Raw genomic sequence first — 17,066 nt, forward strand, 5'->3', positions numbered from 1 at the left:
AGCTGGACCCGGCCCTAAAGCTCTGGTTGCAGCAACAGCACCGTGAAATTGTCCATGCTCGTAAAGTAATTCTACACAGAGAAGTTCCTCTTTGGCTCTGAGGAATCACATCACAAGCACATTTTAAATGCCAGAAACAAGTGGAGAAACAAGGAGAGAGCTTATTTTATGGAAAGCCATTTCTTTGTTTGAGCTCTTTAGATCTTTCTTTGATTTCTTTGTCTAGGATGGCCCAAGCTCTGCAGGGTCTACTCTTCATGTCATATTATACCTTTATTCCCACCTACTCTTCAAACTGTTCTAGGAAAACTAAAAAACCTACTTCAGATAACTATATTTTTGTGAAACCAGAAAGTCTATTCTAGCAGATGGGCTCTGTGTGTGTGTGTGCATGCATGTGTCTGCATGTATCTGAAAAAAAATGGAGAGAAAAGAGCCTGTCTTGACAATGGCCACAAGACCTTCATTTTTACCATGCATGGTCTATATTTTCTATGCCTGTTACCAGGTAGCAGACCTTCAACATGTGCATTGGGTCTTAGATGACCAAAATACATTCGTTTCCAAAATATACTTGTTAGACTAGTTATCTACCTAAACAAGGAAGAGCAACAAAGGATAGACCTCTGTGGTAATACGCACCACTTTAGAACCACAGTTTGCAGGTGAGCATTACCACAGGTACATACTTGAGAAAACTAAACCTAGATTCAGCATCCCTTAAAATAATCATAAAATTCCACTGGCTCAGTGGCTGTATTGAATATCAAGTCTCTGGTAGGGGAAGGTGAAATATTCTGCACAATCTGGGAGCCGAACATCTAGAAAATATTGCCAAAGGCTTTTTCAGTTACTTCCTTTAACAAAGAATGAGAAAAAAACCAACAGCTTAAACACCTTAAACACCTTAAACACCTGCAGTAGCTGATAAACCCTGCTATACCTCATAAACTCTAGCATTTTCAGTCCGAATTGGAAGGAGAAACAAAACGATTGTCATTTGTTCTACATCCTAAAATGGTTTAACTTCTCCCTCAAACAGCTGAAGCCAAAATGAGAAGTCACATAGCGTGTATTTCTATGTATCAGACAGGCTCCAGGCTTCTCTTGCGGATTCTTACTCAAGCTGGACATGTAGGAAAACTTCTCTATAAATCTTCATTTATTTTGATGAATTTGTCACAGGCAATTCACAACTAGAAACCTGACAGATGTTTGATTCTTTGCGAATTAGTCACTCCACTCCTTTCCAATAAATCTTTACATCCCTCTTCTTTGAATTATTCAAGAGAACATACTGTCTTTTTAAAAACATAATATAGCCACTAGCAACTCATAGTTGTGGCATGGCCAAAGCATTACCGAGTGGAAGAGTGCTGCCCCATGCCATTCTTCTCCATAGCATAAAGTATCCCACATGCTTGCTGCCTCCATTCTTTCCCATCCTCTCTTTTAAATACCTTTCACCACCAGATTGGCATTGGCGGCCAGCCAACCAGCCGGCACTTTAGCTAGACAAGTGCTATGCTGATATGCCTAGATCTTTGAAGTGTCACACAACAAGTCCAACAAGTTAGTTTTCTTCCTATTTTAATACTTTTTGCAGAGGGGCCCAGCCACGAAGTACATTTCCCATCAGTTGGTTTTTTTTTCCAAACAGCTCCTTTCTGTGCAAAATTCTGCTGATGACTTCCTTTTTGAAATGTTTTGACACCTATGATATTTTTGAGACTATGGATGAGAGATGCCTTTGCAAACGATTTTACATTACACCTACATTAGGTATATACCCTGCCCCAGCAGTCCAAGTTCAGAAAGGCACGGTTGGATTGGTTAATACAATTTCTAATGAGCACTGATGTGACATGCTGCTTAGATCAAAGTGCAAAGAGCTGTTATTTGTCACTGCTTCCCATTACAGCACATTCTTAACAGGGGCACAGTAATGGAACAAGTAGGACTGGATATATTTAGAAAAATATATTGTGCATCAGGCTGAAAAAAACCCATATCCTTAAAATAACACAAAATAAAAAAGATGAGTAAAAGACAAAGTATAGTCTGTGTTGGTTTTGGCAACTTCTCCCATGTCTGAACCCATTGGATATTGGTTTCACTTTATTTCATTACCACATCTGAAGCTGAACTGATAGTAAATCACAAGCGGAGCCTCATTTACTAACTTGGCCAACGGAGCAGTAAAGTCAGTCCCCTTTCCTCGTATGAAAACCTGTTAGTGATGCTGCTGTGGGGGGCTGTCACTTCCCAGGGGAGAAACCGTGAGCTTCTGGGATAATTGACTTTTGGGATATATGATTTTTTGCAGGCGATCCCAAGGCTCATCTTTTTGCAGATAATTACGTTGCTCAATCTGGGTACGGGTCTAAAGAAAAAGCCACTCCTTTTGGATGTTGCTGCTTTTATACAATTACAGTTTAAAACTACTAGTCCTTCATTATTGCTCACAGTGATTCTGGCCTGCCTTTTACATTCAGGTAAATAGCAGGTGACTTACTTACATTAAGAGCCTTCCTACACGCTGTATTATCTGTATACCTGCCAAACATGTGAGACTCTTCCAGCTGGCTTCTTCCATCAGGCAGGACCCCTTTGTAATAATAACCTGGTGCTCATGGCCAACAACCGGCCAATCTGCTTTCCCACATACGCTGCCTTTCACTCCTCCTTATATCACCCATTTGCACGCCCGGCATTATCTCACTGATCACCCTGGCAGGAACTTCTTAGGAGAGGCAACCGTCACACACAGATCTGAAGCACATCATGGGTCCTCAAGACTCAGAAATACAGATGCTTGTACTGTATTTAAGCGAACACTGTTTTCCTTGCTCACCAGATCTGTGTCACTTACTGAACCTTCAGGTAAAGAAAAACTACTTGGGCGCCTTTGCCACTGTAGGATTGTTACAAGTGGTGAAATTGGAATTTTGCCCTGGATTAGTCCTGAAAACAGCCAAGTGGATACACAAGGCTTTTTCCAAATGCACTGTGTCTATGGCAAGAATCGCCTCCCTTCACACACATGCCTGACAAGCACTTCTGTGGCAACTGCAGGCATGGGTTGAAGATGAGCAGCAATGTCGGGTAAGGATATTTTTACAGCCTTACATGGTGTTACTTGTTCACGTTCATAGACACCTGTTTCTTGAAGGATGTTGCTTTTCTCTGCGCATCTCTCTCCAGGTCAGTGAGAGGATGCCTGACCACTACAGGCTTGCACAGACCGCCACCAAGTGCTCTGGAAACTATCCTTTCTGGCTTGAAAAATGTTTGTGTGAAGGCGCAAGTGTTAACCCTGAGAATCCAAGGCACCGGAGCTCTAATTCTGACTCACCACTTACTGCTTTCTGTCTCAGTTTCCTCCCTATACAAGTGAGGAAGATTAAATTTATTCTTCCCTCCCAAGGGAGTTGGAAGGAATCATCATCATTTGTATTTCTTTTTCAGCGTGCAGCGTGTAAACACTTTAGCTCAGTTAAACTGTTCAAAACTCAGTTATGTTGATTTTCTCAAAATTTCCTACAATTTGTTACACATTCTTTGCCACGAGGGCCTACAGCTGAGCCCACGAGTCCAAACACAAACTAGAAAACATGATGTCCCTGTCCAGAGGACACTACAAACGAGCGTCCCGTGCTCAAACTCAGGCGCATGAGTCACTCACATGTACAATGTTAAGTCCATGTCTGTTCGCACGACCAAGGCCTAAGACTAGACTAAAAAGCAAAACTAATCAATGACAGACATGGCGAAAAGCACGCAGGAGAGCACCGCACCGAAGAAAGCAATCTTGACATCTATTTTTAGCTTGTAAAATGCCTGATTTACGTGGAAAGTCGCAACCACACAAAGGTTTCTTTTCGAGGCAAGGGCGCATGCCGACCTTTTTCCTCTCCACCTTACGGGCGCAGACCCCTTGGGAAGCGGGGTTCGGGCACCGGGAGCCGCCGCCCCTACCGGCACCTCCCGTCCCTGCTCGGGCCGCTTTCCCCGCCGCGGAGAAAGGACCGACCGCCCCCACACGCCCTCCCACGCCTGCTCCAGCCCCCCACGGGCACATCCTACCGGCCGCCCCATCTCACAACCCCCGGGGCTGCCCGCCGCACCCCCCCCCACTACCACCACCACCACCTTCCCCCCTCCAGCCCGCTGCCCGCCGTGTCCCGTCCCGTCCCCCCACCCCTTCCCCCGCCGTGGGAGCGCTGTCCGGCGCGGCCGCCTGCCCAGCGGCGGGGCCGCCCCCTTCCCCGCCCCGGGAGGAGTCCCCACCTCCCGATCCCTCCTCCTCCTCCTCCTGCTGGAAGGGGAAATATGAAGCGGAGCAGCCGCCGCGCTCCGCGGAGACGGCGGGGGACGCAGCGGCGGCGCGGGCATCCTCGGGCACCGAGCGGCGGCCGAGCCGGAGCTTTGGCGGGGCGGCGGTGTGCGGGGCGGCAGCCCTGAGGCAGCGGGAGCAGCGGCGGCCCCCGGCCCCGAAGGGTGCCCGGCGGTCCCCGGCCCCGCCAGCCGCCTGCCCCCCAGCGCCGGGCCGTGGGCTGCCCGCGGCGGCGCTGAGGCGCGGGCGGCGCGGCGGGAGGTGACGGCCGGAGCGGCGGGGGAAGGGGCGCAGCGAGGCGGGGAGATGTCCGCCCCGTACGGCAGCCTGATGAGATACCTGTTCCCAGCCCTGCTGCTGCACGGTGAGTGCGAGGACTGAGGGACGGGGCGGCGGCCTGGGGGTCCCCGCCCGCTGGGTGACTGCCCGTGGCGCGCCCGAAAAGGGTTGCGAGGGAGCCCCATGACTTCGCCGGTGGGTCTCGGGTGGGTGCGCTCGTCCGTGGGGGCCGCGGGAGTTGGGTCCCGGCTGCTGGGGCCGGGGGGGTCTGGCAGAGGAAGGGCCGGCAGCCGGGCGGTGCAGGTAACGTCGTGCAGAAAGCGCCCCGCTCCGAAATTTGTGTCGGCGGCGTTTAACTGCTCGGATGGAGCAGCTGGTCCGGGCACCTCGCCCGAAGATGCTCCCCTCACCTCCGGGCCAAGGCTCTGCCAAACTTTGGGGGGCTTGGCCGAGACATCCTGCGGGAGCCACGTCCCACCTGCAGGCGAAGGAGAGGGTTTAGTCGTGGAGGTGTGAGCTGGGGAGCCCCAGGCAGCAGAGTGTGCCAGCGCCTCGTCTTGCACCCAGCTAAAAATGTCTTGCTGCAGAGCACAGCGATTCTGGGTGTCATTACACCCAGTCCTGCTTTGACACTCTCTCAGCTTACCCCTGGACTGACATTTCTCTGAAACCGCACAGCGGGCAAAATTTTAGTGAGAAAAGCCAGCATATTGAAACTTAAGCTTACAAGTTCATCTTGTAAACCCATATTTAGGCACTTAAACAGATACCCATCTTTCCAGAAAGCCAGTGTTCTTCAAGAGCAACTTCTGAAAAGGAGGCTATTTAATGAGCTGCTTAGGTATGTCTAACATTTGGCAGCCAGATTTGAAAAATCTGGGCGCAATAATTGTTCTGAAAGAGTGACTCAACCTACTCGGTTACAGCATCGTTTTGAAGAGCATTCCTGCTTCTGAAGTACTTTGTAGCATCCAGCCTTCTTCAGTTAAATTTCTTAGGACCCCCTCATAAAAAGAGGAATTTTTTTTAACTGTTACAATGCAAGTGACCTGCGTGGATTCAGTGTGAGATCTGTGAGCTGGAGTAAGGATTTCAAAGCTATTCCTGGGGTTGATTTTCTGGAGCAGGGATTGTCGCTCTCAGTGTTTGTACAAGTGCTAAGCACACAGATGGTATTTAATATATAATAAAGAGCATGGGCTTCTGATTGTGTGTTTTGTTTTGAGAAAGAAAGAGCAGGAGACCTGTTCCCCAGGAGGGGGTTTTATACCCTTCTCACAGCTCAGCTATGAAACCCAGAGAGCGTAGAAAGGGGCTTAGCTGAGCCAGACCTGCTGGGACGCCAGAGGTGTTCTTTAAAACTCTGTGATCTGAGATGTAAAAGTTGAAATGGGAGGTTTGAAGTTAGAGGGTAAAGAGAGGAGGTGTAATTACAGGGTTGGACTCCCTGGCTCATCTGCTTGGAATTACAGAGCAGAGCTGAACCCTGGCTGGAGCAGGAAACAAATCAGGGCCAGCGATCAGATCAAAACGGCAGCTGCCAAAGGAGGATGAAGGAGGAAAATAATCTATTTCTTCCATCTGTAGTTATATTTCACCAAATACTATAAACCTAAGTTCTTGTATATAAAGATAAACACCTCGGTAATGTAGCAGTGCACGGTTTGGCTCTGAGCTTCAAGTGTTGGGAAACTACTGCCTTCTTATGTATTTGAAAATGACATCAGTGGCATATAGTGCATTGAAATGTATCCCATCTAGAGTATTTACCCTGTTAGCTTTAACTTGGCCTAGAGCTTTTCCCTTTGTGACATAGAGTCAATAGGAACATCCTTCAGTCAGTGGCTCGCCCAAATTGGTAATATGTAAGAATAACCAGCAATCCCAGGGGATCGCAGTGTTAAGCCTCTTTCAGCACGTGATGTTTTCTTTTGCATTTCTATCACACGTGGCAACTTGGGGGTTAAAAACGAGTGAGTGTGGGTGGGTGGTTGAGGATTTTTAAGGCTTAAAGCTTTATAACACAAGTTAAAATGTCCTGCAAGGCTAAAGCTTTTGCATTCATTACATTAAGAAATGCCTACTTCAACATCACTGAATAGAAATTTTGAAAAACGTGTCTTCATTAATCAAAATAAAACCTGTACAGTGTCAACAAAAAAAAAAAAGTTTGCAGCTGGATGTTGTCCATTATCACTGTTTTCTTTGCTTAGACAAAAAGCCACGGAAGTTTCAGATGTCAAATGCTAAGATCATTCACCTCCAGAAAACCTGATTAATAAAATTCAGGTGGATTCAAAACAATTTTGGCTAATTTCTTTTGTAAATGTAAACTTTTTTTTACAGATACAGATGCTAAGAAGAAATTTTAGTGTATTTCTGATTGTGTTACTGTTAGAGTAATGAATTAGAAACTTTAAAACAATTTGTTGATAACATCATGGCAGTAGTACTAATAAAGATGATGAAGACAGGACTGTTAGGCTTTTCAGAGCAAAACTGTTTATGCTTTTAAAAGTTCTCTGGCAATATTGCTTAAATTAGTTACATAGAAGTGTTTTATTTCAAAACCTGTTCAGGAAAATAAGAAATAAATGTACTGGATGATATAAATACCTGTATCCATAAAATGGACAAATATTGTGCTCCATGCTAGAGGCACATGCGATCTGTTCCCTCAGTAAAATATTGCATTTCGAAATCTGGAAGACAATAAAGAGAGAAAGAGGGGAAGATACACTGCTTAGTGTAAGACTTGTAGAGTTTGGAGGGAGAGTTAGAGGATGGACTCAATTTTATTCACAATTTCTATTTCATTCATCTCTGTAGCTTGACTGTGGGCTAACAGTGGCATGATGCAGGTGTCATGAACAGTAGGGGCAATTTTTGCACTCTGTAGTATGTCCATAAGAAGTCGACTGACAGGCAATGAGGCCCAAAACTTGCCTGAACCACACTGAAGGCAAATACCTTCAGCTAGACAAGGCAAGGCTACTATTTCATTACGGACACGACACTTTAAGTGGGGCTGATAGAGGGTAGGATTATACATAGTGAGCTTGTTTAGTGTTGTCTTTACTCAGACACAAGTCCTGTTGGCAGTGGGGGCAGTTCCACATGAATAAATCCTGGTGCCAAGGTGTGGGTGGAGGATGGGGCAGAGGTCTCTGAAAGAGAGCAGATGTTTCTTTCAAAGAGGGCAAGACCAAACTATTGTCCATATTGAACTGCACTTACTGCCCAGTGCTGCACCTGCTCATGCCAGTGGCAGAGTTCCTGCTGCCCTGAAGGGAGGTGGGCTTTAACCCTTCAGGGCTTCATAAAGAAGCCCATGCTCCGGGCACCGGCGTTTCACCTTGGAGGGGTAGCAGCAGTCATCCCAGTTAAGAGATGGACTTCAATTTAGCAGAGATTATTGGCTGTGTAGCTGCTTGATGCTGCGTTTGTCTGACCTCTTCCAAGACGGGGTATGGAGAAAGGACCGAGCTATAATAGAGGACCTCAATGCTGGGCCTGTCAGCCTTGGAGGAGTTGCTTTTTAGCTGTCTCATCTGAACATACTTTAGATCTCTCTTCAGGATCTTCCACACTCTGAAATACTCATTCCGCATCTTTTTGAAAGCTGTACCTGGAAACTCTGTATGCACAAGAAAGGCAACAGATACATATGAAAGGAAATCATTGTCCTGTCTGCTTCCATGGCCATAAAACCCAGATTTCCTTTCCCAACCCTTTTGTTTGTAGTAGCTAATTTAGGTCCCAATCCTGCGAAGACTCTTTGAAGTTTCAAGTGCAGGGAAAACACTGGTAAACATGGACTGCGGCTTGGTAACAGGACATTATATTCTCCATGGCAATTACGTAAGTTTGCGCTGTAGCTAAAAGCTGTCATGGGCGTTATCTAACACTGTCCCACATCAAGAAAGACCGTAATCCAAATGTCTATTTATTTAATTGTGGAGGGCAACTGCCCAGATAAGGAGAGCTATAAACTTAATCCAGCCAATTATTCTTTATCTGTCGTAAGGTTTTTCAAGTTTCAAACAAGTTCTAACTTGAAAAGAGTTTGCTGCAGAAATAAAGCACGAATGTTAAAGTGTTTCTATCAGAGACAAAGCCGTCATAACATTTTGAACTTGTACTATCACTCGAGGTTGTTTTAATTTGTTATAAAATTGTGCTCTTCGGTATTTAAATTGCTATAAATGAAAGGTTCCTTCTGAGCAATCCCAATCTAAATCCAGGTTTGAATCCTACTTTCAGGTAACATTTACTCTCCCATTTAGAAAAGGGTGAACCTGCTGAACACCTAGTAGCTTTGAGTCTGGTTTGAAGCACTACGCTTGGACGTGTTTGAAGCCATGGTTTAGATTCTGGTAGAGGTGTTCATTAAACTGATTAAATCTAAACAGTTTAAGATTTAAGATTATTTGCATTTGCAAATTTACTTTTCAATCTGGCATAGCTGAGAACAGAATTTGGCCGGGGTGTTCAGGCACGAATTAAATTATAAGAATTTGTGTTCAAGCACAACTCTACTTATCGTTATCTGTGTTGCAATTGTACATTATTTGCATACTATTTTTCAGAAAACCAAAACATTTATTCTAGCAGCTTGCAGTTTTTTGCAGAAACGTTGGCAGAGAGCTTTGTCGTAACCATTTTTGAAACATGTTTGAGTAACGGGCTGCCAACAGATTGCCCTTTTAAGATTTGTATTTTACTTGCAGCTATGTGCAGAAACCTTTGAAGAACTTAAAAGTAACCTATCTTCCCTTAACAATTATTTTTATCTTGAATGGTTGTTCCCACATCAGATACGGGTTTATAGGTGAACCTGAGAGCCTGAAGTCCTCTGTCTGGTGTAGTGCCTGCTCCTATCCACATCTTACTGGAGTGACAGCTGTGCAGACCTCCGCTTTCCCACTAAGATGGATGTTGCATCTGCTCCTGTAAAGTGTGATCTGTGAGGGCCTGAGCAGGGATCCCCAGCTAGCTGTAGCACTTCTTATACTATTTTCAATTAGTTTGACGCTAAAGTTGTGATCTACTGCTAGGACTTGATTATGAAAGAGAAGCTGGATATCAACTCATCAGAAAATGCATTTGTTTTGCTTTGTTTTTCTAGCTGTCATTTCTGATGGATTCTGGAATTTTCCTTTTGGATTTGCTCCTTTGCATAAGCAGCCACCATGGGGTGGGTGATACAATCTCATGACCTCTGGTTGTGGTGTAGCTAAAATGAAAGCCAACCAGAGGCTTCACAAAATTATTGCTATTAGTGTCATACAAAGATTGGTTTTTGTTCGAAGTCTGTCACACTTTTGAGTAATAACATAGTGGATTTTTTTTTTTTAACAAGTGGGTAAAATTCCTTCATAACACACAAAAATTTGAAAGTCAGTCAGTCAGAGAGACGCTGGGATACTCTCAGCTGAGTCTGAGATACTTACATGGTGTGTCATGAGGTACTGAAACCTACCATCTGTCCGTGCTGTAGAGAATAGCAGACTTGGATCTCTTTGAATGAAAGTAGCGGCTCCAACTATGTTGCAACTGTGTCTAGGCTCCAAAGTGGGCTTTTAAAGAGTCATGAAATTCTTTTCCCAGTTTTGTGAAAGCACATTTTAACCTTGAGCCTTCCAGCAATGTCCCATTTAACATGACCAAATGGATCTTTTAAAATTACATCATCCCTGCAGGACCTCAGTTTTGCAGAACACCTAGTTGTACACTGCCAAGGGTGGAGCAGGGGGACACGGAGCTGCCCCTGAGCACCTGCTGTGAGGAAAAGCACAGGAAGATGGTGTTTGGTTTACTGCCCTGTGTGGGAATCGTATCACCAGTCTCAGTGTTTGATCTTCAGATGGTACAAGGGGAGGTTATGGCTCCTTTGTGTGCTAGTCATACATACAAGCATATGTCAGTAAATACAAAAGCATTGAAATGATTACTTGGTAAGGAAGAAGCCTGTGCTAAATTAAGTATTTCCTTGCCCCAGCAACACAAACATAGGTAAAGGTCCCATCACTGCCTTTTAATTTTATACCATAATTCATATTCTGATATTCACACCCTATGCATGTGATGATGCCTAGCATGCGTGTGTTTCCTACATCACTTCCTCTGTCTCTGTTATGTTCTCATGCCTAAACTTGTTCCTGCCCTCATTTGTCACAGCTGGATGGATAGAGTCCCAAACAAATACCCTCTTTGCAGGGCTCTGGGGCTATGGATGCAAATGTCTCTTCGTCCACTGATTACAGTTTGTCATTTGCAAGTTGCAGGCAGAACTACATACATGTAACAGGGAGAGCTGCAACCCAATTGCTTTTGAGCTATATCAAAGAAAAGACACTGTATAATACCACATTAAGTTTGACTCCTTTTCAAAAACCCCTTCTATTCATTATTTCCTTCAGGGAATAATTGGGAATGTGGTTACTGCATTTTCTTCTTTGATATGTGCACATACAAGACGGTATCCTCCCACAGAAGGATTTTTGCTTAGAGAAATTAAATGCCCGAGTATGTTTAAATGAATAAATCACTCATTTTTAAGTGTGTCTGTATTCATGAATCATATGACATGAGCTAGGCAAAATACAACTGCTTAAAAGCAAGTGGTATAATAAATACGCCTTGGAAATAGTCATTTGAACCATTTCAAATCCCCTCCTGATGGCAGATTTCAAACACTTAACAACTTCAAGTGGAAATGTAAATTTTCAAAGACTTTTTCAGCATGAGATAATTTGTCTGCAGGAGACATCCTGACAGCTATATTTCTGTTGAAAGTTGGTACTGATGGCTACAGCCTCTACCCTGTACCTTGCAGGAGGTGTCGCTTCTGACCCAAAAGAGGCTCTGAGCTGATGGTCAGGAGCACTCGCTCCATTTCAGAATGAGGCGCTGAAGTAATGTGGGCTTGAGTGTGTGGAGACTTAGAGATGGAGAAGGGTGTTAGAAGTCAAGCTCTCAGTCACTAGCTGTGATTTGTAATGACAAAAATAAATATACTGGTAAGCTCACCTGTACCTGGCTGAACTTGTTGTCCTGGTGGTGTGAAGGCCTATGATATCTGCCCCATACCGACAAGGTTTCCAATAAACCAAATAAGCCCAAGTTTTTGAGAGTGTCAAGTGCTGCTCCAGGTAAGGTGGGCTGCAGATATGGCACAGCATAAAGCTGCTGTGCAGAGATGCTGGCTTCAGCCCAGGAGGCTGTACCGCATGTACATGGAGCACTGACCCTATCCAGTAAATCCTGCCTCTCCAAAGATGTAGTCAGCTTAAGCAGAGCGTCACCTTGCTGTGACCATGCCATTTCTGAAGTGGCCGGTACCGTTTCTGGCTGCAAAATGGGAGTTGTTGGGCGCTAACATGAGCGACTCTGCTCAGAAATGTAGAAATGCCTGAGAAGCCTTGACTTCCAGAAAGGGAGAAGTATTGACCCCCTGAAAATCAGGTTCCTTTAAGGGCATCTCAGACGGTGTGCTCAAATATCAAAGCATCTCTAGTATTTATTACCCTTTAGAAAGTAAGACCGTAAATTCTCATTTACATTGAAGAATTGTTTGTAACCTGCAACAAAGCTACCAGATTTTCCAGTAAAGACTTTGTGAGGTTGTATTCATTATTCTCGTTAAATCTTGGGATCATTCAGTGGTGAGCACTGTTTACGTTCAGGTATTTATTTTATTCTTTCTGATCATTCTTTGCCCTGCCTACTGGATAAGTCCTTGCATTTGTTTAGCTTAGGAATTGCTATTTTAAAATGGTTGACATGTATTTATATTTTTAGCAATGCCATTTTCCCAGGTGTTACCCAAGTCTCTTCCGGAAGATCTAAGACCCAGCCAACATAATGAATCACTGACACTGTTTTCTTTTTTGCAATAGGAGATGGCAAACGTTTGAAACAGTGTCTACCTAAAACCAAATAATACTGGTTTTCTTGTAACTTCTGTAGTGATGCTGTGTTCTGCCCAAGCATGTGCATAAGTGTTAGATAGGACCTGGGGAATGAAGTGTAGGATCCTGCATTAGGTGGCTTGGCAAGCATAGGGTTGCACCATGCACTGGTGATCCCCGACAGCCCAGTTCCTGAGCTGAGTCAGCCAAGAGGGCACCAGAAAAGATGGGGGTGAATACCAGACTCTGCCCCTGGGAGCACATGTCAGCAAGACATCCCTCTCCAGAGACAGTCACCCTGCTTTCCTGGGCACACAAGCAGCCCCTCCACCCCACCTCATATTTGTTTTCTAGCCTGCTGGTTCTTAAATTCCTTCTGGCAAAGTAATACAGTTTCTAACCCATTATGTAAGGTTCATGTTTGTCACCTCTTAACCTCTAGATGTGTGTTTTTCTTTTGATCCATGTTTTCCAACATATCTAAGAGCAGGCTGTGCCTAAAAGAGTAAAGACACATTCCTTCTGAAGCTATGTATTCATTTTGTTCAATTAATATTGTGTAGAGAAAGTACTGGTGGGTTTTGTATGTATACATTACTAGAAACCAAAATTACTGTGTGCTGGAGATAAAATTAGCTTTCAAAATTCCTTTTCCCCTTTCAAATAAAAATAGCAGAATCTGCCTTTAATTGACCACCTCAGTCATCACAGAGGCTTCCTGTGTGCAGAGGCTTTGCTTTTAATATCTGTTTTCCCTTGGCTTTAAAGAGTAGTCTTTATTTGCAAGTTTATTATAGAAGCGTTCAAATTAGAGGTGGGCTGAAACCGCAGAGTTTATGTCTGGATCTGGATGCAACTTTCTGAAAGTTTCAAGGTCCAGGTTTTTGATTGTCCTGACCAGAGATTACAGAGGTGTCTATAAAAATCACGTTCAGAGCCACATCTCCTGGATGTGGAAACACAACTCTTTGGTTCAAGCCCTTTCCCCAGTGTATTTTGTAAAGCAAATTTACGAAGTGGATTATTAGTGGGCTGACCAAGAGGAAGAGTTTCCCATATTTTTTTTTTTTTTCAGATGAGAAAAGAAATGTAAACAGTACTTTCCCAGACACATAACAATGCGAACAAGTGTCATTCAATGCAAGATGTTCACAACCTCCTTTATCGTGTTGAAGCCCTTCTCAGCAGGTTCTTACGATAATTTACACTTTTCTATCACAGGGCTGGGAGAAGGTTCTGCTCTTCTTCACCCGGACAGCAGGTCCCACCCTCGGTCCTTGGAGAAGAGTGCATGGAGGGCTTTCAAGGAGTCACAGTGTCATCATATGCTGAAACACCTTCACAATGGAGCCCGGATCACTGTGCAAATGCCTCCCAATATTGAGGGACACTGGGTCTCTACTGGGTAAGTAAAGATAAAACAAGATGCTCGAGTGATATATGTGGAAGAGAAGAGGGGAAGGAAGCAGAGAGGGAAGGATGAGTACTCCCACTTTAAGCAGCAGGGGAAATATTTTCTTTAATATGGTGGTGCTCTAAATTCCAGTTGCTTTCTATATGTTTATGTATCAAAGGAGAAGGAGCAGCGTTACATACATTAGAATAGCATGCTATAAAGCTGTCTTGATGAATCAATTTATAGTCTGGATTTTAAACAGCATGCTGTGAAATATCTTTAAATCTCTCTTTGAATAGGAAAGAGCCCAACAAGTTGCCAAAATGGATGTTTATTCAAACATAACATTGTACTATCTTTGACTACATGCATTAGATCCATTGAATGGGTCCTTGTTGTCAGAGCATGTGTCTAGCACAGGTTTTATTAGCAAAAGAAATTAAGAAGCTGTATTTCACCAGTTCTATTGCTCTCTATGCATGATGACTTGTAATTCAGAGAGCTGTTTTGCTTTCTGTGTCTCAGCAGGCAATATTCACATGCTTATTTGAAGTGACTTGTACTAGGAAAGAGTGGGTTTTTTTAACAGAAGGGAGTGTATTGATGTTAAGCAGTGTGGATGTGACAAGGGGGACACGTTTGAAGGCTCAGAAGGACTCTCTACAGGAAGTGGAATTTAACTGCCATTTATGCTTTCAAAAAAACCAAAAACCAAAAAACCCACAAAACCCACAAAACCTGAATATTGCATGGTCCAAATTCAAACCAAATAGAAGTTTTGCGTTAACAGTCAGAAGTTTGCATTAACTGCCACTCCTGTTGAAACTTTGAGTAGAAAAGCTGAGGACACAATCCTGCACGTCCACTGCAAACCAGAGGTGGTGGATCTCAGATGAGAAGCTTCTGCAGCAGCATAGAAGCTAGTACTTTGTACTGTTCTGTGGATGTTTAGCATTTCACTTTCTGATGTTATCAGTCCTTTTGCTAAATCTACCATGCAAAAGAGAAGAATAGATGTTTAATAAGCTGCTACTTTTTTCAGAGAAGAATTGAGTCACATGGTGGGCCCTAGACAAAAAGAAAAAGCAAAACATGACTCAGAGCATTTAAAACTACAAAGATAAAGCCCTTAGATATGACCACCATGAAGCAGTATATTAATAACAGCGTAACAGCAGAGGAAATTGTTGGTTAATTGGCAGGCCACAGATGCCTAGTTCTTATTCCCACTCATACCAGAGGAACACTAGTACCCAAGTGTCTCTGTGGACCAATGTGGGTTTGCTTAGTCTTGTTACCTGTAGTGTAACCTGATGTGCCACCTTGCTAAAATTCTTTTTCCATCACTTTCTGTCTTTCCACAGCTGTGAAGTTAGAGCAGGCCCAGAGTTCATCACAAGATCTTACAGGTTCTACCACAATAATACCTTTAAGGCCTATCAGTTTTATTACGGTGGCAATCGCTGCACAAACCCTATCTACACATTAGTTATACGTGGCAAAATACGTCTCCGCCAAGCATCCTGGATCATCCGAGGGGGTACTGAAGCTGATTATCAGCTACGCAACATACAGATCATATGCCACAACGAAGCAGTAGCCAAAAAATTCAGTGAGTTGGTGAACCATACGTGTCCTGGATTTATACCAGAAGATAGCCCCTGGGAGCAGGATGTGAGCTATGATTTGCTGAGAGAGGAGAATGGCTGTGAATGCACCAAAGCTCTGAATTTTGCCATGCACGAACTCCAGCTGATCCGTGTGGAGAAGCAGTACCTGCACCACAATTTAGACCACCTTGTGGAGGAGCTATTTCTTGGAGACATTCATACTGATGCTACTCAGAGGAGGTACTATCGGCCCTCTAGTTACCAACCTCCTCTTCAAAATGCCAAGGTATGTGTGTGTATATATGCCGTCTTTTTAAGATACTAGTGATAAAGCCCACGTTATTCAGCTCTTCTGAGTCAGTGCACTAGTGTAACCTAAAATGTAGATGTGCTTCTAAAATAAGAGGTCACTTGCAGCCTTACAAATGATGCAACCAATTAACAAAAAAATCACAGAATGTATTTTGTGATAATAGTAACTTTTCTGTGGTTTATGTGACTGCATCAAATATGCAAAAACTAGTCTGATGGACTAAGGTCAACAAAGGCCACTCTAAAGATGGCATCAAAGACTTGTATGCAGAGGTGGTAGTGGTTGGCTGGGACCACGGCTGTAGTCTAGCAGCTGAGAAGAAAGTTTCATGCAGACTGAGAATGGAGAAGAGAAACAGGCATCAGTGAATGCTTGGATAGCTGTGGGAGTGCCGGGGAGAAAGGAAATGGAATTGTATCAGCATATGGAAGTTGGGTGATCCATAACCTGAAGAAAAAAGGAGAAAAATGGAAGGTAGACACATGAAAGGGGCAACATGATGGGCTGTGCAGGTCATCGATCCAGATGCAGCCACACACATTAATGAAATGAAAACCAGGTGAATTTTGAATGGGGCTCTAATTCTATTTGATAATTCAGTTTTCAAAGGGGCCTCAAAGAGCCCTCAGCTTCATTGGGAACTGATCAACCCATAGCAAGCTAAATAAAAATCAAACAGAAAGACTAGACACTGACGGCCTGTAGCAGGAAGACGGTCTAAAGATCTTTCCTGGTAACATTTCAAAGGCAGGCGGCGATTGGAACCACATTGCTGGGTACCGCTGCCATTGGTGTGCTCCAGCTGGGCACTGCCGCAGCATCACTTAGAGCTAATGGATTATCACCATTTTTAATCATCTCATCACAAGTAATTCAACAATCAGCTACAGCTTATCAGCAGGAAACACAACAGGAGAATCACAGAATCCCAGAATCGTCTAGGTTGGAAAAGACCTTGAAGATCATCCAGTCCAACCATTAACCTAACATTGACAGTTCCCAACTACACCATATCCCTAAGCGCTATGTCGACCCTACTCTTAAACACCTCCAGGGATGGGGACTCCACCACCTCCCTGGGCAGCCCATTCCAACGCCTAACAACCCATTCTGTAAAGAAATGCTTCCTAATATCTAGTGTAAACCTTTTTATTTTCCCATCAAATTTAGTTGTCTTATTATGGGCTGATAGATAACATAGTAAATGCTCACGCTTCCA

General features: G+C 44.0%; 1 protein-coding gene across 1 annotated transcript in view; it reads left to right on the forward strand.

Annotated features, from left to right (window-relative positions):
- The first annotated feature begins 4,342 nt into the window (after positions 1 to 4,342).
- APCDD1 (APC down-regulated 1) overlaps positions 4,343 to 17,066 on the forward strand; it is a 31,407-nt gene continuing 18,683 nt past the window's right edge. The window contains exons 1-3 of the mRNA XM_074878194.1: positions 4,343 to 4,700; positions 13,750 to 13,933; positions 15,289 to 15,820. Coding sequence (XP_074734295.1) covers positions 4,643 to 4,700; positions 13,750 to 13,933; positions 15,289 to 15,820 — 774 coding nt within the window. The 5' untranslated portion in view covers positions 4,343 to 4,642. The remainder of the gene's footprint in view (positions 4,701 to 13,749; positions 13,934 to 15,288; positions 15,821 to 17,066) is intronic.

Source organism: Strix uralensis, chromosome 1 (assembly GCF_047716275.1).
Source record: "Strix uralensis isolate ZFMK-TIS-50842 chromosome 1, bStrUra1, whole genome shotgun sequence".
In the NCBI taxonomy this organism is placed as follows: Eukaryota; Metazoa; Chordata; class Aves; order Strigiformes; family Strigidae; genus Strix; species Strix uralensis.